The following is a 22,763-nucleotide window of genomic DNA, read 5'->3' as shown; positions in this document are numbered from 1 at the left end:
TTAAAAGAATGGTGATCTTCTTCAAAAGAACTGTGTCTTCAGTTTTCCTCTAAAAGTAAACCTAAATCTTTCATATTTAAATCCACACCCCATATCCTGGCGACCCTCTCTTGTTTTGTAGCTTTAAATAGCACCCAAGAGTTAATGACTTCCATATTTGTTTTTCTAGACCAGACCTCTTCTGATCCTCAGACTTGTATATCCGACTCTGTATTCAACACTTCCACCTGAATGTCTACAATCAACACTTCAAGCTCAACAAAGCCAAAAGGGAACTTTTGATTTCCCCCTCATACCCAGTTTCAGCCTTTACCCTCTCAGTTAATGGTAACTTCATCTTTCCAGTTGTTTATGACAATATCCCTTGATACATATATCCAATTCATCAGGAAATTTAGTTTTACTTTCAGATATATACAGAATCCAACAACTTTTCACTACTCCCACTGCTATCACCGTGGTCAAAGCTAATATAAAATCATGTCAGCCCTCTGCTCAAAACATTCTAAAGTCCTTCTCTTTCACTTGGATTTAAAGTCCTGATAATGTCTACAGGACATGACATTACATGACATCGCTTATGTTATTACTCTCTCTTGTTCACTCTGTTCCAGCTACTGACATCCTTGCTGTTATTCAGACATGCCAGATACACTTCTGCCTCAGGACCCTAAAACTTGGTGTTCCTTCAGCCTAGAACACTCTTCCCTGAGATATCTGCATGATTAACCCCCTCACTGACTGCAAGTCTTGGCTCAAATGTCATTTTTTCAAATGATGCCTATTTTGATCACTGTACTTAATACTGCATTATGTTTCCCAATCCCTGGTACTTCTAATACTTTCTTTGCTTTCTTTCTTCTTATTCTTCTTTTCCACAGCACTTACTACTTTCTGACATACTAAATAATTTTTTTTTCAGTTTTACTCACTGATATATCCAGAGTCTGGAACCATACCCACTACTCTCAATATATATACTTACTGAATAAGTGGATGCTCATGAAGCTGAAGGTACACAGTTGCTTGCTGAGACAGTGCATGATAGTGAAAGATTGCATGTTTATAAAAATTACATTTACCAAAAGGTGAGTAGTTAAATAAACTATAGTATGACCATAAAATGGAATACTTTGCGGCTATTTTAAAAGATAAGGCAGAAAAAATAATGAAAAACCTAAGGAAAAAAGAGATATGGTAGATTTATATATATGTTAGTATGAAGTAATGGCCATGATATAAGTAAAAAATAGCAAATTACAGATTAACAAGTACACTATAATAGCACTTCTGGAATAATACATGTATATTACACATAGAAAGTGTGAAAGAATGCACACTGAACGGTTAAAAAGATTGTCAACTGCTACAAAAAAAACAAACACTCCTGGTGATAAACAAGATAAAGTCAAACAGAAAGCATTTGTGGAGCCATATTTTAAAGGTGATGATAGAGAGACTGAATTACAAAATTTTCCTCATATTGAGGTGGTTCGGAAGAAAGAAGAGAGAAGAAAATTACTTGGACACACATGTAAGGAATGTGAAATTTATTATGCAGATTTTCCAGCAGAAGAAAGAGAAAAGAAGTTGGCTTCCTGCTCAAGACACCGATTTCGCTACATTCCACACAATACACCAGAGAATTTCTGGGAAGTTGGTTTTCCTTCTACTCAGACTTGTATGGAAAGAGGTTACATTAAAGAAGACCTAGATCCTTGTCCTCGTCCAAAAAGATGGCGGCCTTACAACGCAATGTTTTCTCCAAAAGGCAAAGAGCAGAAGACATAAATGTTGAAGCAAAAACAGAAAAGAGGACAATTTTCTTTTTAGTTATTTATACTTAAAGTTGGTGTTAAACATTGATTTTTTTTTATCTTCTGTAAACTGGTTTATAAATCATTTTTCTATTGAAAGTGTTTTTAAATGGCATTTACTCATCACACAGACAGCTATTTAAAAATGTGGATAAGTTTATGTTGTATTTTCTTGCTTTTGCACCTTGTAAATAATGAGGTGCTTTTATTTTGCACTCTAAATTAAGAGCTGTTTATTACTTTATTTGGTAATACCTAATTACAATTTTGAAAATACAATAGTTGTAGTCCGAAAAAAAAAAAGTGTGAAAGAGTGCACACTGAACGGTTAAAAGGTTTTGAGTGATGAGACAACCAGGGGTTCTCACTTTCTACTTCACACAGCGATTCTGAGAGCCTTCACTTTAGTAACAGGCTATTTTAATATATTTATATTTGTATGATTTTATAAAAGCTATCACCTGCTTGAAATGTCGTCCTCAAACTTCTGGGCCCTGTTCTTATTTCCTTGTCTGGCCCCTCAGGTTCAGTTAGAAACTTCTGGGCTCCCGTAGCACTCTGCATGTTTCTTAAGCATGAAAGTGAGCACAGTGCGTTATAATCCTTTATGGACTTGACTGAATCCACTGTTGGACTCAACTCAGAGAAGAATCAGTAAGACTCTTTTTTGTGTATTTCTCTTCCTCTCTAATTCTCACAATATCAAATATATAGTAAACGCTTGATAAACATTAGCAGCATGGATGAAAGAATCTATTGAACTCTAAGTACTTGTTTGGAGAGCACCCTTACTTAACAACTTGCTTAGCATTTTTTGCTTGTGTGCAGAAGTGGCCAAGTCCAACACACGTGGATTCACTGTGAAATGTATTCCTCAAGGCCTGGCACCCTCAGGGTGCTGATCATTCCATCTCCTTCATAGAACTTTGGTGAGCTTATTACTCTACTACTCTGCTGTTCTATGTCCCTGAATATGCTTCTGAGAGAATGTAAGGTTATATCCATGGTTCCTGAATGATCTGTTTTTCAGAACTGTTATTTCCTGGTAACATTTTATCAAGTCTCTATTTCAAGGCCAATACATCCTTCAGCTAAATTTTTATAATCATTTAAACATAAATATAAGTAATAATCCTTCTAGTAGTACATACCAGTAATTTTCAAGCTCTTTTTATCAAAAAGTGTCTTTAAGCAGATGACCCCCATTGCAAATAAATCTAGTGTAACAATAAATAGCTGCAGTTTTGGTTGAAGTGGCAGTAGGGTCCTCTCCCCCTCCATCTCTGCAGGGTCTCTGTGGTATTATCACAGATCTCTCGGGCTCTGAAAAAACCCAGTTGGAAAACCACTGGGCTGTTTTCTAGGTCACAGTAAATAACAGTGGCTTGTATATCACTTTACAAATTCAATTTAAGCATAGTATTAAGTCATACCTTAAATGTACCTGCAACATATATTGCTCAAGGAACTCTGATGTAAATTCTTAGGTACAGTGAATAATTACAGCTGTTTTATCCATTTTTTAAGTTTAGATTTTTTACACATTGAGCTTTCTTAAATCAGGCACCTAAGCAAGGAGTAAAAGCAGTCCCACTCTTGCCAGTCTCATAAAGACAATCACTATTGTTCCCTTCTGTGCACTCTTCAACCAACAGATGTCACTAAAGATACCATTACCCAGAGGCAAAGGGAAGAAAAGATCAGACAAATGGAAATTGAGCATAAAAAACATCCAGTTCTTAAAACTGAGAAGTAGGTTTCCAAAGTAATAACATTTATTACACAGCATGTAACATTTTAACCAAAAATTTAAGAAAGAAATTTCTTTTATTAAGTTGCTCAGGCTGAATGGATCACAGCACTAAATTTTGAAATACATGTTCTTGAAGCAATTTAAAACTCATTAGAAATAATAGGCTTGGGCTAGTAGAAAATGCGGTAAAATCTAATCCTCATCCAAATGTTACCTGGGCTGCACAAACAGGAAATTGTTTTGTGCTACTGTGGCTAACCTCATTGCTGACCCTGAGCTGTAACTGCAAGAGCAGCTGAGAGCTGAAGCAAAATTAAAAACTTACATCAAAGTATATCATGACAGAATGTAGATAAATAAAACAGCATATCGAAAGTATTATTTTTCTGCCAGTCTCATTGAGCAGCGAGGTGGAGGTATTCCACAAAATATGTAACAAATCAGACGCATTTGGAAATAAGTCCTTCCCTGCACTGCCTCAACCATCGATGGCACAAACATTGCCCACGACAGGTGAGCAGAGAAGAAACCCAGTGAGGACGGTAACAGAAGGGATCCCAGAATGTTCTGTCTCTTTCCTCCATAGGTTTTCCCTTCCTTCACCTTGGCTTACCCAGAAAATAAGTAATGCTGGCTCTTCTGTACCCTTCTAGCCATTTTTTTTTTCCTCATCTTCCAGACTCCTGGATGGCAACCATAGGATCTCCCTTCAATGAGCATATCAGAATCTCCAGAGGTAAAAGCATGAGTAATAAAACATTACACAAGATAAAGACAGACAAAATCAGTTTGGCTGATGTGGAATCACTGAAAGCTGAGAAAGATTTTTCTGTTACTCTGGGTAATAAAGTGCCTGGGTCAAAGTCACTGGTAACAAAGTTGAAGGTTATTTTTCTATTGAACCTTCATTTCCTTTAAGTTTTAGGATAAAAATCACCATACTTTAAAGAACAGTGCTTCATCAAAAATACCCTAGGTACAATCTTCATGTGGCAACTCCCAAGTGGCAGAAAGGAATATGGAAAGACTACTGTCTGAAGTTACACAGACTTTGAATGAAATTCCCATTTGATTATTTGCTAACTATGTATTATTTGGCAAATCTTTAACCTCTATGAGCTTCAGTTTCTTCATAACAGTAAACACAGTAGTTAACTTATCTACTGCCTTTCCATGCACCATGTAACTGAATCCTCACAAGCACCTTGTAGACTGCCCTGGTGGAGCAGACAGTAAAGAATCCACCTGCAATGCAGGAGACCAGCATTTGATCCCTGGAACAGGAAGATCCGCTGGAGAAGGGAATGGGCAACCCATTCCAGTATTCTTGCCTGGAGAATTCAATGGACAGAGGAGCCTAGCAAGCTACAGTCCATAGGGTCACAAAGAGTCAAGCACGACTGACTAACATAACAATCCTAACTAGACAGAGAGGTCAGTAGGTATTCAGTATTTCTACTTTTATATATGAGAAAACTAGGACAAGGAGTGTCTTAGCTGAAGGTCATGGAATTGATACATGTTGGTACTAGAACTGGTACTCAGATCTTTTAATCTCCCCAAACTGTGTTTTTTCTAAGATATCATGCTTTTGGAAAAAGGCCCAGGTGCATGTCTTTGTATGATAAGACACTAAAAGGAATTAGATATACCCTGAAAACACAACAGAAGCTTTACAAAATTCTGTAGAATCTGTTTCTAGGTATTCAAAAAGAAGTATGAGAATCACAGGCAACTTCTGAGGCCAAACATAGAGTTGGCTGTTGATCTGGGAAAGGAAGAACAGACAGGCAAAAAAGAAGACGACCAAGAAAAGGAGGACCCAGGGAAGCATCTCTCAAGAAGAATACTGCAAGGAGGCCAGCCTGCAGTCAGTCTTCAGTCAGTGTGTGGAGCACTAACTGATGATTCTTATCTATTGTGTCATTCCCTGGCTACATAAAGGTCTCAGAGAGTTGAGAATTCCACTGGTGAAGCTGTCAGAGCTGGCAAGCAGAAAAAAAATTACCAATTTTTGTTTCCACTACAATTGAATAGGACAATCATTACTGTAGAATGCTGATTCTAAGGGTATGGTGCCCTCAAATTCCCTATAATAAACTATTTACTGCTCTTTACCAGGATATTTCCCCCAAATTCAGTGTCAGCGACACATTGGGTTACGCCTTCTTTGACCTAATATACTAAACTCCTTAATGGAAATTTTAGCAATGTTCAGTATGCTGTAACTTTCCAATATTCTGTTCAATACTGTATCTATAGTGTATTCCCTTTGCCTACTGACACTAAAGTTTTAGCTAAAGGAAATTCATCAGGTTTGTCAGGCAAGATCTGTAGTCAAAGGCACACTGCTTATTTTTCCTGATGTCAATATGATAGCTACCCGGCTTTTTGCACCCCTGTTACCTACTTCACAAATTCATACAGATATGAAGTTTCAAAAGAACAAAATAACTAACATCTTTCTTTCCTCCAAAGAGAATAAAAGTTATATTGCAGAGACAAATATGGGAAAGGATACTCACCATAAGTGCAAATCATTTTACTAGCTTCTCTGAAGAGAAGAATTCCATTAGGAGATGATACATCAAAATTCAAACGCTGGGATCTGAGAAATACAGCAAAAATTTAGACTATATGTACAGATAAAGAAACAAAATGTAGGATTAAAATACTCAGAATTTTCATTTATTAGAAGTAGCAACAGTACAATTATCCCTTTTTAAAAGTATCATTCCATTAAACAAGTATTGACAAAATGTATGTGCTAATTTTTTACTAAAGATACTAGGATAATACAATTATTTTCATTTATTTGCTCATTCAAATAATTCACCTTTTACCTGTCAAAACGATATCCTGACATCCTACATTACAGACCTCTTAGCCCCCTTTCCTTTCATGCAAATGTCTGTTAGATAATAATAAAAAAACTCCCAAGTCTGTAAGTTTATATAAATACTTGTATAGAGATTTACATTTGAGGTCTCCTGTAGTGCCTAATATACATCTTTAAAACAAATGATAAAATAACAGGAAATCTAAGTACCTTTAATACTGCTCATATGCATAATGGATCATCTGATACTTCAAGCATATTTCAAACACATTAAATTACATACAGGCTAGAGTTTCCACTGCACATAGCTCAAGTAAAGAGAAACAAATCCCAGAAGTTCTAAATGAGAACAATTTTACTTCCCTAGTTCCTGACAGGTGGGGGCACAGTCTGAAAAGGGCAAAGGACTGATATGCCATCCTGGCATCTTATTTGCTTTTTAAACATCACTTTGACTTTAGTTGGCTCTAATCTGCCTTGCTGCTCTGCTTTCAGCAAATAACCGTATATTTCTAAAAGGATCAGTAAAAATATGAAACACATCATAGCAAAGAAACACCAGGAAGCAAAGATATTTTGCTAAGGAATAGAATACATTGCTGATTCTCTCTCTGTGTTTTCAAAATGCTTTAGAATTAAGTGCAGTTATAACTTATTAGAAGTGCTATTAGAAACATTTGATGGTTGACATACAGTTCCGATTAAAGAAATGTATGCACATAATTCACATTAGGTTTCAGAGAAATATAAACAAGATAACATCTTCTGATATTATAAATTTTTGCCAGGTAGTTCTGAGAACAATTGTGCTAGATATGAATTATCCATCTATGGCAGATATACAATGTAGTTATTTTTTTCCTTTATATTAAATGTTTTATCAGTAATGTACTATTAATTATCTTGCTGAAAAACAGTAATTTAATAAAAACTAAATTTCTAATATAAAATATATAGCCACCCTTCCTTTAGTCTTTAAGGCACCTAGAGAACAGTTTTTAAAAAACCTAACAGCTTTCAAAAGAATAATACTCACATTTATTTATTTGCCAGGTCTTTTTCCACCTCTGGTTTTAAAATTTTTAAATTATTGTGGTGAAACACTCAGCACCAGAGGTTAAATTAGAGATGCAATCCATATTGCTTCCCTGTCTGGGTATCTCCCTTCCGACATGCAGTTTACAGAGAGGAACTGATGAAACAGGCTCGCACGCGACAGGTAATTTGGTGCTAAGCCACATTCATAACGACACATTTTAAAGTGGTAAAGCCAATTAGCTCATTGCAGTGTTTCTCTTTTAGCTACACCTTTGTTAATATTTATATGCAGAGAACCTGAATCTCTGCTTCTCTGTGCAAATCACAAGGCTAACCAGGTGATTTCTGAGAAGTCTTGTAGCTGCTATTTAAATAAAAATTGTGAGTGCATATATCATCCACATACGTGCATTCTGGCACAAAGGAAGGATACCTTAAAAGTCAAAGCAGGGACAATCCCCAGGGCTTTTTGAGACAAACTGTATGTCCATTAATTGCTCTGGGAGCCTCATCTACAAAATAAAGCATCTCAACTCAGAGACCTCTCAGCTCCTTTTCTCCTCTACAGAAAGCAGTGAAACAGTTAAAACCACCCTCTCTCCATTTCATGCTTTTGAATCTTTTAAATAATGATGGCTGTGGTCTTCCAACTTTTCCCCCAGTTGCCAGAGTCCCCATATACACCTAATTCTTTCTCCCCAAAGGTTTCAACCTTGTATCTCTAATTCTATTGTCTTCACTGATCATCTTAAATTTTGATTCCTGGGTTCTTGCTAAGCCTTAAATACACACACACTAGGCAGCAACGTCTGACCTCTGAATCGTGCTACCAAACAGTAGATTACTTTTCCACTTGCCTATCATACCTCTTACCTGTTTTGCATCAGTTCTGCCATAAGTTTTAAGATGGGAGTTGTACATGCTGGCTCTCCATACCACAGCTCGATAGCCCTCTGAAGAACAGGAAGATATGCTGGGTACCTGTTATGAAGCCTGTTAAAGAATTTAAGCGTCAAAAGAAATATTGTTCCTGAAAATTGGTGCCACTGGAAAAAAAAAAAGGAATCCACATTTCTTCTATGTGTGCCATACTTATGAAGTACCATGTAAGCAACATATGATATTTACAGCATTATACTTAATATTGTAGGAAAGGAAAATAAATTTAGTTCATGAAGGTAAAAACATTTGAATTGCTATTATCCGAGTTTCTTGCACATCAAATTACTGAAGAAAAAAAATGGTGTTTATTATATAACTTTTATCAATAAAATACATAAAATTAGAAGGTGAAAGTGTTAGTAGCGCATTCATATATGGCTTTTTGTGACCCCATGCACTGTAGTCAGTCAGGCTCCTCTGTCCATGGAATTCTCCAGGCAAGAATACTGGAGTGGGTTGTCATTCCCTTCTCCAGGGATCTTCCCAATCCAGGGATGGAACCTCGGTCTCCTGCATTGCAGGCAGATTCTTAACCACTGTGCCAGAGGGGCACAGTAAATAGTAAACCCCACGTATTTCTCTCCCAGCTTAGAAATTATCTACACACATTCTTTTTCCTTTTTTAAAAATTGTTGACTTAATCAGCTGTTTAGTTTCACTGTAGCCCCAAGGAACATTCGGGATGATAGCTTGAAGAAAAGCTTTCAGTTCAGTTCAGTCACCCAGTCATGTCCAACTCTTTGCGATACCATGGACTATAGCACGCCAGGCCTCCCTGTCCATCACCAACTCCTGGAGCCTACTCAAACTCAGGTCCATTGAGTTGGTGATGCCATCCAACCATCTCATCCTCTGTCAGCCCCTTCTCCCGCCTTCAATTTTTCCCAGCATCAAGGTCTTTTCAAATGAGTCAGTTCTTTGCATCAGGTGGCTAAAGTAATGGAGTTCAATTTCGGCATCAGTCCTTTCAATGAATATTCAGGACTGATTTCCTTTTGGATAGACTGGTTGGGTCTCCTTGCAGTCCAAGGGACTCTCAAGAGTCTTCTCTAACACCACAGTTCAAAAGCATCAATTCTTTAGTGCTCAGCTTTCTTTATAGTCCAACTCTCACATCCATACATGACTATTGGAAAAACCATAGCCTTGACTAGACGGACCTTTGTTGGTAATGTCTCTGCTTTTTAATATGCTGTCTAGGTTGGTCATAACTTTTCTTCCAAGGAGCAAGCGTCTTTTTAATTTCATGGCTGCAGTCACCATCTGCAGTGATTTTGAAGATCAAAAAATAAAGTCTGTCACTGTTTCCATTGTTTCCCCATCTATTTGCCAAAAAGTAATGGGACCAGATGCAGTGATCTTAAGTTTTCTGAATGCTGAGTTTTAAGTCAACTTTTTCACTCTCCTCTTTCACTTTCATCAAGAGGCTCTTTAGTTCTTCTTCGCTTTCTGCCGTAAGGGTGGTGTCATCTGCATACCTGAGGTTATTGATATTTCTCCCGGCAATCTTGATTCAACTGAGCTTCATGCAGCCCATCATTTCTCATGATGTACTCTGCATATAAGTTAAATAAGGAGGGTGACAATATACAGCCTTGACATACTCCTTTCCCTATTTGAAACCAGTTTGTTGTTCCATGTCCAGTTCTAACTGCTGCTTCTTGACCTGCATACAGATTTCTCAGGAGGCAGGTCAGGTGGTCTGATATTCCCATCTCTAAGAATTTTCCACAGTTTGTTGTTGGCATGGTCAATAAAGCAGAAGTAGATGTTTTTCTGGAACTCTCTTGCTTTTTCAATGATCCAGTGGATGTTGGCAATTTGATCTCTGGTTCCTTTGCCTTTTCTAAATCCAACTTGAACATTTGGAAGTTCATGGTTCATGTACTATTGAAAGAAAAGCTTGGGTAGCTTCAATCTACTCAAGGTCAGTTTGCTAAAAGTAGGCCCATGTACATTAAACGAGAAATTCTCAAACATCCTCATCAATAGTTAGTACATGCCTTGCATGCCTGTGATAAGTTCATGGCTGAGACCACCAGATCCCAGAAAACTCTGACTCAGCTCCACTGGTCCTTTACCCACAACTGGCCTCCTGCTTACCAAATGCACACAGAATATTAAATCCTAAAACTTCAGCAGAAAAAACCCTTCCTATGCTACTACCGTCATTTCCTTTTTCTTTTCCTATCCCTAACTCTGTCTCTTTCTGATGTTTTCTAATATACTTGTCTTTGTTTCAGATGAAAGTGCTGAACTGAATCACTTCATACTGTTCCTTTCCTGTGTGTTGTGGGTAGTGACCTCCATGGTGAGGAAGATCATGATTTTCTTCCCTGCTCTTGGAATAAATTTCAAGTTCCTTGGCATGGCAAACAAGGTCCTTATCTGGTCCCTGCCTACCTGTGGTCTCATCTGTTAGTGCTCCTGCCCTTATCTATGGTTCAGCCATTCTTAATTCTCAGCAAATCCACTGAAGCAGACTCTCCCTTGCCTCCATTCCTCTATATGCTGTTTTTTCTGCCTAATACATTCCAAACTGTATTTCAATATCTAGCTCAAGTTTTACTTCCCCTGGGATGGTGAAATTTTCTTTTCTTTTTTTTGTCAAAAGGCATCAATCTCTTCCTCATCTAAGTTCACTCGAGCACTTTGACCACCACTCTTACAACAAACTGTTGATTACGGTTGACTGCTTGTATTACCCATCTGTTCCATTAGACAGTGAGTTTTTAAAGAGCAAAGAACTGTGTTTGCCCAGTATATTTCTGCTAATTCCTGTCTGTGCCTCATATTTCATTAGAGATGTCAATTATTCCAAGAAGCCTCTACGACATCACCCCTAATCCCTCACACCTAGAGTGTCTCCTGCATATGGCTCTGGTACCCTAGCACTATCACAGCGCCTCGTCTCTGCTGTCATATGCTTTCTGAGAGCAGTGCACAGGCAGTTATTGCATGCATGTCCCCGACACAAAACGGATTTCAAAAAATATCTCTTGTGGTAAACATGAGGTGTAGCGTACTTGATTAGACCTACCTATTTCATTCTTTTAAGCTGTGCATTTCACTTTGAAGCTTCAGGAAACACTTCACAAAACATTCAATGAAAATAAGCCCTCAAATACCTTAAGAGTGTCATGCTCCCTAAAAATGCAAAAAGCAATACTTTTGACCCCCTAGATATACCATATTATGGCTGTATTTAAATATATAGAAACAATTTACTTAAGTATTTATTGAAGGCCTAGTCTATAAATGTCTTATGACTGTTAGACTCTCTAGAGACATCAATGAACCAAACATTAAAATAATCCCTGCCTTCACGGAATTTATATTCTAATAAGATAGAAAATTAAACAAATATGACACATTAGAAAGTACTACAAATAAGGCAGAGATGGGAGATAAGAAGTGTGTGTGAGGGAGGTTTCAGTTGGATGAAAATGAAAAATACAAAAATCAACAAACTTGATTATTAACTCTATTTTGGCTATTGTGAAATAACTTAGTTTTATTTTTTTCTATGATTAGAAGTCTGTAGGTTTTTTGTTTTTTTGATAGATGGTAAAAGCTATGTGCTGTGTACTGTGCTAGGGGCCGCGGATCCAGAGATAAGTAATACAGGGCTTTTATTCCTGTGACTTCACGCTTCAGTATGGGTGGTAAACACATAAGAGGAATGCTTTGAGTACCAAGATTCTGAAGCAGTGTTGGAGGAGTACAAATGAGAAAATATTTTACCCAGAGCACTGAGCACAAACTCAGTGATCATAAGTGGGGAGGACCTGGAGACTCATCAGGAGACTGAAAAGACCCAAATCTCAGAACCTAAGAATATCATAAGCACCAGAAGTCCCTTTGCAAAGCATTCTTAAGACATTAGGGCCATCATATTTTTCAGAGCACACTGTACTCACTATGGGATCAGGCCTGGGGATATGAGAGGATGTTCCCTTTTCTGTGTGGAATGAGAGTGGGGCCAATTCTAATATGCTTCTGACAGAGGTGACTGCCACAGAGAAAATGAGTGATTACTGGAAGGCGGAGTCGAGGTCTACCAAGCAGGGAGGTTAAAAGGCTTCAGAGTGAGACTCAGACTCAGATTACAGGGTGAGAATCAGAACCCACTCGAGGAGATTAATTTTCCAGTGGCCTTGTGAGAACTACATATATATAGATAGGAGGAAGACAGTGGGGAGCCCTTTGGTAGAAGTGGCACTGATCTAATTGCTTTCACCTAGAAAGATCTGTTCAATGAATTGTGAAGGTCAACACCAGATAAATAAAAAAGACTAATGATTTGTTATTGCCTTATAAGATGTTAAACATGAAAAACTGAAAAGCATGAGGTTTGCTTCTTGAGGACACCCATCCATCCATCCATCCAGCAAACCATTAAAGTTACTTACTATGTGCTGGACCCCAAGAAAGTATAAATTAGTAAAAATGTAATTCTTTTTCTCTGAGATTTCACAGTAGAGAAAGCATTCTGGTATACTAGAAGGCAACAGAAGAGCTTTTGTTAAAACTTTTAGGAGATGAGTGTGGGGATGGGGTTCCAGAACAGAAATAGGCTGCCAGTTCAGAGCTTATTGTTAGAGTAGTCCCTGAAGGTGAACCATCTGTATCTTTGTTCATGGAGGCAAGTGCTGCTGGGAAGGCTTCTGGCAGATGCCTATCTATCTTTCAACACCTAGCTCAACTTTTACCCCCCTGGGGCATCTACTTCTTGCCCCAAACACCAATCTCTTCTTCTTCAAAGTTCATATGGTCCTTGGCATGCGTCTTTGTTACAATACATTGATGGTTTATTAGTTATTTATTACAGCCACTAGATTATGAGCTTCTAATGAGCAATCCACTTTACTCATTCTTATAAAAAGCAAACATTTTATTAATTTCTCATGCTTAGCACAATGTACTAAAAAAAAAAAAAATCCTGCTGAATAGCATATTTTCAGGATTACTTTCTTCCCTATTTCAGTTTGTCCAACACACTGCTAACTATTTTCTTCTTGAAATACAATTCTGATTCTGTTAGTCAATCAAAACTATTAATTACTTTATACCATCTATGGAGTAAGTTTTTCAGTTCCTTAGTCTGATAGTCAAGGGTCCCAGACAATCTGTGTCCAACCATAAAATAAGTGGTATCTCTGACAAAACATCTTTTCCACTACTCTCCTTCCTAAGTCTGACTTAGACCAACAGAAAACCTCTTGCTTCACAATTTCAGTAGTCCAATCCTACTTATTTGCTAAGACTCAGAGAAATATCTTCACCTTTACAGAGCCTTTCCTGATGCCCCAGATAAATGCAATCACTTTATTTATATCTTTTTTACGGCATTTACCATCTTCTATATTTTATTACAGTCATTTAGGTAGTTACCTAACTGACTCTATTAAACCATAAGCTCATTTTGGGGGTAGGATCTAAGAAAAATCTACATCCCTCATGAACCTTAGCACAGTTAGAGAAATATGCTGGGTAGGTGAGCAAATCAGATTGCTTTGTCTCACTCCATATTAGGGAAAGGAACTCACGATCGTGGTGGAGTATATTTACTTTGTGCCAAACACTGTACTAAGCCTATATATGCACATATATATATGCATATATATGTGTGTGTGTGTGTGTATGTATATAGTTCACTCACTTCTTATAACGTACCTGAGAGATTAAATATTATTAGCCCTGTTTTATGGAGGAGAAAACTGTGATTCTGAGACATTAAGTAATTTACCCAAACCCCACAGGTTGTTAAGTGGTAAAATCAGGACGGGAACCTAATACTGTTCTATTTCAAAGTTTTTTTCTCCCCCTTTACAAATCTCATGGTCTTGACTTATCTTTGTATAATATATTTATGCATATTAATCAACAGCACTGACTGCATGACTGAAAACAGTGTACTCAAAGATCAGAATTATGACAATTAAACGATGAGTGTGAGGAAACAGCATCATACACATTCCTTCATTTTTTTTTTTTTCAATTTCCTGCTGGATTTTTGATACTCAAGTCTATGTATGATCTGGGAAAAGTTTAAACAAGGTGACTAAATACACTGCAAGGTAAGATGCTTTTCACTGTTACACTCTCACTATAGGGGCAAAGAAGTAGCAATAATTCTTCTTCAGTTCTCCAGTAGTGGGACAATTTATCAACATGGTTGCTGTGTAGTTCCAGGCAATTTAGGCTTGGAAGGACAGAGTGATAAGCAATGTAGTTTGTGTACCAGTTAATGCAGTCAGTGTTTATAGAAATGTTTTTAAATTAAACAGCTAACCACTAGAATAGCATTTTATCAAATAATCACCATAAATAAAATGCATTTTGACTTTAAGATGACATGTGCTCTTATAGGATGTTTCTTCTGCATGCTAAGGACTATACAGAAAATTAAAGAACATACATTTTTTTTTGTGGATAAAAGGCAAATAAACTTTCCCCAGCAAGTAATGTGAGAATCATCACTGATGGTTTGACATATCAATATTTCAGGAAGAATAAATGACTTTCATATCTATGTTTTTTTAAAATCATATACTTACTCATTTTTATATTACTAGAATACTTTAGAAAGAATCTGTACTTTATCACCTGAAACTGCTTAAAGTATTTCAAAATATTTTAATAAAGCTCTTTGAATTATCAAATAATGTAACTTTTAAACAAATTTTACTATTATTATAAATATTTGCTCTTCATCCCTTGCCCAAAGGAAAACTATAAATCTTGCCTCAACTGAATGAACACCATTTATCATATTCATTTTGTTGTCAATACAATTATGAAAAGCCTTTGGCCTTTTCCCAAGGAAGCTGATTTGCTACTGAAACTCAATTATTATAAGCAGGGCCGGTACCAAGCCACCTCGTGTGGCAATCTAACATAACTTCCTGCGTAACTGACACTTCGCCCTCTGCCCCCTACCCTAATAACACCGATGTCTATGGGCAAAAGGGGGAGACTGGTTTCTAGTTCAAAACAAAACAGCAAGTCTCAAGGTTTTCCCATTTGCTATTTTCTGCCATCTGCTGGACAAAAGTTTCATTTCTGATAGGTACCCAAAAGAAGGAGCTAAGTGAGGAAATGAAAAAGGCTTAATTAAAAAGTTAAATTAGAATATGTTCTATAAATTTTAGGCAGTACCAATTATGACAGATATTTCTATTCTTTGATGGTAAGGGGAACGTTCTTATCTTAACGCTTGGTTAAGACTGTTGATGAGAAAAACATGAAGCATTAACTGCTGGACATCCTAGAATTGTAGTTGGTTTCAAGATAATCATTAATTTTAAAGTACCAAAATGAAGTTTTAGTAATTTTTGAAATAAATTACGAGTTTTTGCTTTGTGAGCTTCTATTTGTGTTTAGAGAAATGAAAGAGTCATATGTAATTCATTTATTTTTCATCATTAAAAAAGCTGTGTGACTTTCCATGTTAAAGTCTGCAGTCTGCACATGTGCTTTGTATGCTGGCATAAAGACATACATGATTTCTCAATGGAAGGAAATTCTTATCTCTAACCTGTCTATGAACACACACATCTGATGAGGTAGGTTTTAACAGTAAGTAAAAATGTAAGTCAGTATTCAAATTAATGTCAAACAATTTCTTTAACATGTGGAGATCTCCCTAAAACGTGCCCAGATCCTGTTATGTTTTTGCCATAAATGTGCCATCAGTTGAAGACTATCTTTAACAAGTTTCTTTGGCAATTTATGAGGGAGGTTTGATAAAAAGGGTTTGAAAAGAGCAACTGAGAAATAATGTAACTTAAAAATGAAGTTGTTTAAGGTTACAGAATTTCTCTTATGCACTGATGGTTTCCTGTATTAGAACAAAAAGGCATGAAAAACATTACATTACTTACATAACTTGCATAAACTATCACTTTCTGTTAAGATCAAACAGGATTCATGTAATACTGTTAAAACAATATTAACAGTAACATCTATGATTACCTATTACTTTCTGTTAAGATCAAAGAGGATTCACGTAATACTGTTAAAACAATATTCATAGTAACATCTATGATTACCTATTATGTTCTAGACATTATATTAATACAAAGTGCACTGCCTATTTCTATGGTTACAATAAGCCACGATACTGGATGTCGCTTTTTTTTAGATGAGGAAATTCAGAGAGGTGAAAAAAATTGCCAAAGTTTACACAGCAAATGGAGATCTAGGAATTCAAGCCAGGTCTGCCCAATAGCAAATCCATGCTCATTTTACTCATAATGATGAGGCATTTCTGTGGGGGGGATTTTGTTTCCTTAATTTTTTTGCTGTCTTTACTAAGCTTTGGCAGTGGTAAATTCAAATTTTACATCAAATGAAAAATCCTAAACATTTATTTTCCCCTTTTCTTGTCCATTAATGTTTTCATGATGATGAAACACTATAGCGTGATGAATTAATAGGCCTCAAAGAGAAAAAGTAAAATCAGCTCTGCTATTTGAGATAGGGTAAAAATCCAAATCCCTTAGAAAATGCCAAATGGTAAGCTTCATTGATCTTGATTTAAAGATGTTAGCCCAAGAATCCCCGCAACCCCCACATAAACAATCATTTGGGGATGTGATTTTTAAGTTGTCAATATTTAATGGCACCAAAAAAGTGGCTTCTCGGAGCTGGGTCTCCAAGTGATGTGCTCAGTTATCTGTGCGCTGCCACTGTGCTGTAATTTTCAGCTGATCACACGTTAGTTCATTTAGCTTTGTTTCCTCTTCCCTACTGTGCCATACTATTACATGAAAGCCAGGGGCCTGGCATCCCTCTGCGCACAGAGCTGGTATTGTCACAGTGTAATAAGGATACATCCAGTCAAACAGCATGGTGTAGCTGGTCTTTGTGTTCAGTGCAAAGGCAATCCCTCGAAGATCTCTTGCCAGCCCGATCAACATACGCTGTCAGTGGGAAAGAGACACAGTAATTGATTTTCACGTTAGCGCAGAGCAGATGGAGTAATAATCAGGCAATAATGACCACATATCTGATTTTGATTCATTAGCTAAAACGTCTCGCTCAGACCTCTTTCTATAGAAAGCCAAAGACTTTTTAAGCAAACAGACCATCAGATCTGCTGACCAATTCTGCTTCTTATAAATTGAGCTAAGTCATAATTCCAGCAGCATAGAAACATTTAGAGTAACATATTTTTTCCTGAATAATGCCAAATTAGAAAAAAAAAGAGGACCGATAATTCCACAAAACAGAAATGTACAGGGTCTAGACATTATTTAATAAAAACAAATCTTAACCACATTGGCTTGTAAGAAATCAGTCCCACTATGCAATCTGGAGTCTAACCTGAAAGCACACTGACATTTAAAGATCCCTAAGGAATATTCTCAGTAACTTAGGACAACAAAAAACTGGCCAGATGACCTACTGGTACTGTGACATACCCAGAATGGCACTCACATTCCCCAAGCAAGGAAAAGAGTTCTTCAGTATCAGAAGACTTGCATTTAAACCCAGGTTTACTTCTTAACTGTAAGACTTTAAAGCAAGGCCATTTATCAGTCTCAGTTTCCTCATCTCTAAAAGGGGCTAATAATGTCTTTCTTACAGAAGTAGAGACAGGAATAAATTTATATAAAAATGCCTAACAAGAGACTGATACATACATAAGTGTTCCATAAATATTTAGCTTTAGAGAAAACAAAACAAAAATTTGACTCTTAAATAAAAGAGATTTGATTTTACTCTGGACTCTTAATTAAGCTGTCCTTAGGATGATGTTTAGGAAGAGAGAAAGAAAGCCCATGAACAGATGCTAGAATGTCAGAACAAAGAGTACAAATAAACATAACTGCAAAATAAGGGGGTGTGATAATTAAGATATGCAACTGTGATTTCTTAAGATTTCAGTGTAAATACTCTGCTAGAAAATGGTCTCTGAACTTTTTCTTTAGTCAGATTTTCTTTTCCCTCATACTTTGGTAATAAAGGAAAATCTCTAAAGGAGGGCATTTAAATTAGCATTAAGGATTTGGAAGTCAATCCTGACCATCATTTAATGGCTAAAAAATTTCAAAATCAGAAATAGTTTATCTGTCACAAAGATCTGTAATTTTTGATTCCCTGCTCTCCTATACCCCATACCTAAAAGGTGACTCAATACAACTGGAAGTTTTTTTATAATAATACTCAGCGTCTATACTGCGTAACAGCTTACAGAATGATGGTAATCTGAATTTCTGAATCTGTAAACCCTGAGTGTTTGTTTCTGCTTCTTTAAATAACTTATTCCTTTTCCTTTCATAAGCTTACCGGTACTTATTTTTCTATAATCGGCTAGTCTCTCTGTAGTTCTCTCATATGATTGCTACTTTAAAAAAAAAAAAAAACATTTTGCCTCTTATGGAACCCATTTTCATCACCTGGAACCTTCCTCCTCTTTCTCAGCTTTCCATGTTTCTTGCAGCTTCCAGAACAAAATATGTCTTCTAAGAAGTCTTCTCTGAACAACTCTATTCTAATTCTCTTTGCAGTCTTCCTATCAAAGTGGCCTTTTCGGGTTCTATTTTTATTATGTACACTTATAGGTTACAGGCTACTCTTCAAATAATCTTAAGTTTTCACATATACATAAGGTACTCAACATTCAACTCTAAACTGGTCAATAGGAAAAATGAGTTTTAGTTTGTGTCTAGTGTAAAAGGCTCTAAAAATATTTTAGACTATCCTTATTACACAAAAAGGTTAATGTTTATTTTATCATAAATTTTTCTTTCTTAAAAGATGCCAAGTTAATAGAAGGGCTCAAATCTATGAAATTATATCAATATTTAATATTAGAAAATGTTACAAAAAAAAGAAAATGTTACTACAAAGCAAAGAATGCATATGACAATATAGTAACTATGTTTTCAATAGATTCAATTGAGCAGGAAAATGCAGTGTTCATGTGAGAAACAGATTTATTATGCTCAATTTTTTACCTCAAAGCAGCAATAGTACTGAAATAATCTATACAGATGCTCAAACAACACTAAGGAAGTACTTTCTTGATAGTCAAAACATACCCAGTCTGGTACGAGACAAGAAACCTGTTAACTAGTTCAACCAGGCTACCAGACAATCTCAGAAAGCGAGGGGTGGTCTGACTGAAATTTAGGGGAGGAAGAGGCACGCTTTACCATCTCATTTAAAACAGTGGAAAGAGGTTTATTTCAAAAGTTACCTTTCTCCTATAGCTAGTCATACTTGACTAGTCTGAAAAATGAGAGGTCCTTATAAAGTGAGGCTGCTCTGGGGAGTGGGGCAAGTCTGAGGTATCTAATCCTCAGGATTCCGTTCTTGGATAGTTCACGGAGAAAACTGCTTGGTGTTTCAGCCTCCTGCATGGTGAACGGTTGTCTGTGTGCCAAGTGTGAGATGGATGGGCCGGGAAACAGCTGAAATGCGACTCCTTCCACCCTGACCCCCAAAACAGGGTTTCTAATGGAAAGTCTGACAGACCCTTTACTGTAGTGGCACTACTGGGGGCAGCTATAATATTATCCTCATAATTCTACTATATAATAACAACAAAGAAAAAGAAGGTGAAGGGTCATTGTGCTTTGTCTTTAGAATTAAGATGGCTGTCTTCATCCTTACAGCATACTCTTAATTCTGGAGACACATCTTAATAACCTCTAAATAGTTCCAACAAAAGAGCCGTGTCAGAGGAATGAGCAGGCCCCAAGGTGTTTCAACTGGAGTGTTTTCATCTGCCTTTATTGCTCTATCCCTCTCCAGAATTAAGGCAATAACCTGTGATAAATTATTCAGGAACTGCTACAGGGATCAAAGCAAAATCATTCTGTTAAAGTGCTGTTTGCAACATTTGGCACTTAGTGCGAAAACTTTTAATGTGCGCATGCTGAAAATCTAGGATTTTAAATAATTTAACATTGTGGAGTTTTTACGAAGGGACTAAAGATAGCAGGTTCCTATTTAACTGCTCCTTTTCCTCCTAGAAGTTTTCATTCATTTTCCTTAAAACCGATGACGTCATAGCCAAATCAAAAATGATGCATGGGTAGTCAGGGTATTGGACTGTATTTTACTAAGGGTACAATTATGGGGGAAACATTTACTGTGAACTAATGCTTTAGAGCCAGGGTTTGCCATAGCAGTTTCTTCCTTTTCCCCTTTACTTGGAAAAGAAAAACCCAAGACAAAAATTCAATGTTCTCTTCAATTTTATTAGGACTAAGTAAGAAAACAAAGCTATAAATTTAGGAGTTTTACAGCATTTCCTCCTCTCACAACCATATTTCAATTTGGCAATGTAGGTCCTTAATGTTTGTGCTCATCCTGAAATCTGCATTTGAAAAATATCTATAAACAGGGAGTTAGAAAATCCTGGTAAGGGTTGCAAATTAAATGAATTTGGCAGTCCTGCGGCATTTTCACAGAGATATTTTAACAGCATCACCTCCTGTGGATTGGAATACTAAATACTTTATTGAAGAACAAAACAGAACTGTTTTTATCTTTAGTACTTGCAAAACGAAGTACCTGAAAGCACTTCTGCATGTATTATTTATTCATCATGATAGAAAAATAGCCTTAACCTAATAAATTACATTTAAAAGCATTTAGTGCAAAAGTTTTGTTTATGATAAAGCAACAGATTTAGTTCTTTATCGGTAGCTTAAAGCACCAAGTTTTCTTTATACAAATTAGACAGATGGTGCTTACAGTAGAATTTACTAAAGGTCTGTCACAACAAATGCAGCCAAGCTGCATATTTAATCACTGCAGAATCTTGTCTACCTGCAGCTGCCAACTGCTAATCCAATTTCCCTGATAAATGTGGCAAGAGACACGATCAGCAATAAAGAGCATCTAACTCCATTTTCCTGCAGGGCGTCTTTTGATGAACATTTAGGACGGAAGCACGGAGTGCACTGTGTGGCCTTGGTCCGTGGCAGCTGCATGCATTCTGAGGCACAGTTCTCAGGTTACTCACTTAATTCTGCCACTATCATTACGTTGCTATTGATCTCAGTAGCTGTTGCCTACACAGCATTACTCTAGATGAAGCTGAATCAGGCAGTTATCATGCATCAAACTTGCTCAAAAGCCTGGAGATTTCCCCTTAATTACTTGTGATTTTATTTGCAAATACCGTTAAAGTGTAATCAAGCAGTCACTTTCCAGGGTCGTTAAGAACTTGCTGGTTTAGGGATATATCACTGGAACTCCATTAAAAATGACTCTAGGAAGATGGTTTCTATCAAACTAGATGGGATTACATCAAAACGGGCTTGGAGTATAATGAAATCTTCAAATGAGACAAATGTAAGTTTTATAAATATACTCTTTTTCAATCTTACTGCTTCTTTTCTGATATAAAGGGCAGGAATAGCCACCTTAAAGTTGCAAAGATTTGTTTTCGGTCATTAAAAATATTTGGAAGACAACTGAAAAATAAAGCTAACTGGAACAGAAACTCTGGGGAAGAATTTCAGCAACATTACAAACACACAGAAGATCACTAAGATCTTTTTTTAAGTTTTAAAATTCTATGACAATTGCATATTGATAAACCTTCATTTCAAAAACTCTACTTCAAAATAAAAGGTACAGTGTTTGGTTAATTATTTTTTAGTAGATGAACTACACTAAATAATCACCAAAGGACATCATTCTTCTATTTGGCTTCTTAGTGCTAATATTTCTTTTTGATAGAGAGAAGAGGAGCTGTGCAAAATGATGGTCAGTATTTTCACCGTATCTCAAGTAACAGTAAACATGATTCAAGTATCACCAGCAAAGGTGGCTACATTATTGCTATATATTCATTAGTCTTTTAAGAATAATAACCAGTGTCAGTCTATTTAATATAGCCCTGATGCATGAGAATTTCAGAAGATGTTACTCCTATTTAGCAGATCTTGTGTTCCCCATCCCCCATATTAAAATATGGGGCTGTATTGTCACAAACAGCTTGCTACACACTTAAGGATTTTACTAATAAAACATAATGTTGTCTTAGATATTATGACTGTTGCCACAGCTGAACTGACTTGTCAAATCAATCCTAATATGGCTCCCACAGGCACATAAAAACCTTATTTAGCTATCAGTTATCCTAATCACTTTGTTCAGTTTAAGAACGCAATATTTCAAGACCAGCTCCTATTTATACATATATGCCTAGCCATTTAATAAAGTCTTGATTTATATAAATTCTTGTTTTAAAAATATTTAGAGAAGTGGTATTTTAGCATGTGTACATTTGCGCATTCCTCCATATAAATATGTTGAAACATACAGTGCGGGGTGGATGAGGGAATAGGGACATTTAAAGTGGCGTACCCATGAGAAATGTTCTTTTAAAAGATACTGCCATGGG

At 36.5% G+C, this 22,763-nt stretch overlaps 1 protein-coding gene across 2 annotated transcripts in view; it reads right to left on the bottom strand.

Annotated features, from left to right (window-relative positions):
* Nucleotides 1–22,763, bottom strand: part of RANBP17 (RAN binding protein 17) — a 346,604-nt gene that overhangs the window by 56,741 nt on the left and 267,100 nt on the right. For both annotated transcript variants that reach the window (XM_061129445.1, XM_061129446.1), the window contains 3 exons: nt 17,228–17,316; nt 8,321–8,428; nt 6,096–6,178 (listed from right to left, as the gene is read on the bottom strand). In XM_061129445.1, coding sequence (XP_060985428.1) covers nt 6,096–6,178; nt 8,321–8,428; nt 17,228–17,316 — 280 coding nt within the window. The remainder of the gene's footprint in view (nt 1–6,095; nt 6,179–8,320; nt 8,429–17,227; nt 17,317–22,763) is intronic.

Source organism: Dama dama, chromosome 25 (assembly GCF_033118175.1).
Source record: "Dama dama isolate Ldn47 chromosome 25, ASM3311817v1, whole genome shotgun sequence".
Lineage (NCBI taxonomy): Eukaryota > Metazoa > Chordata > Mammalia > Artiodactyla > Cervidae > Dama > Dama dama.
Note: the sequence above shows the minus strand (reverse complement) of the source record. Positions and strands in the feature narration are given on the sequence as shown.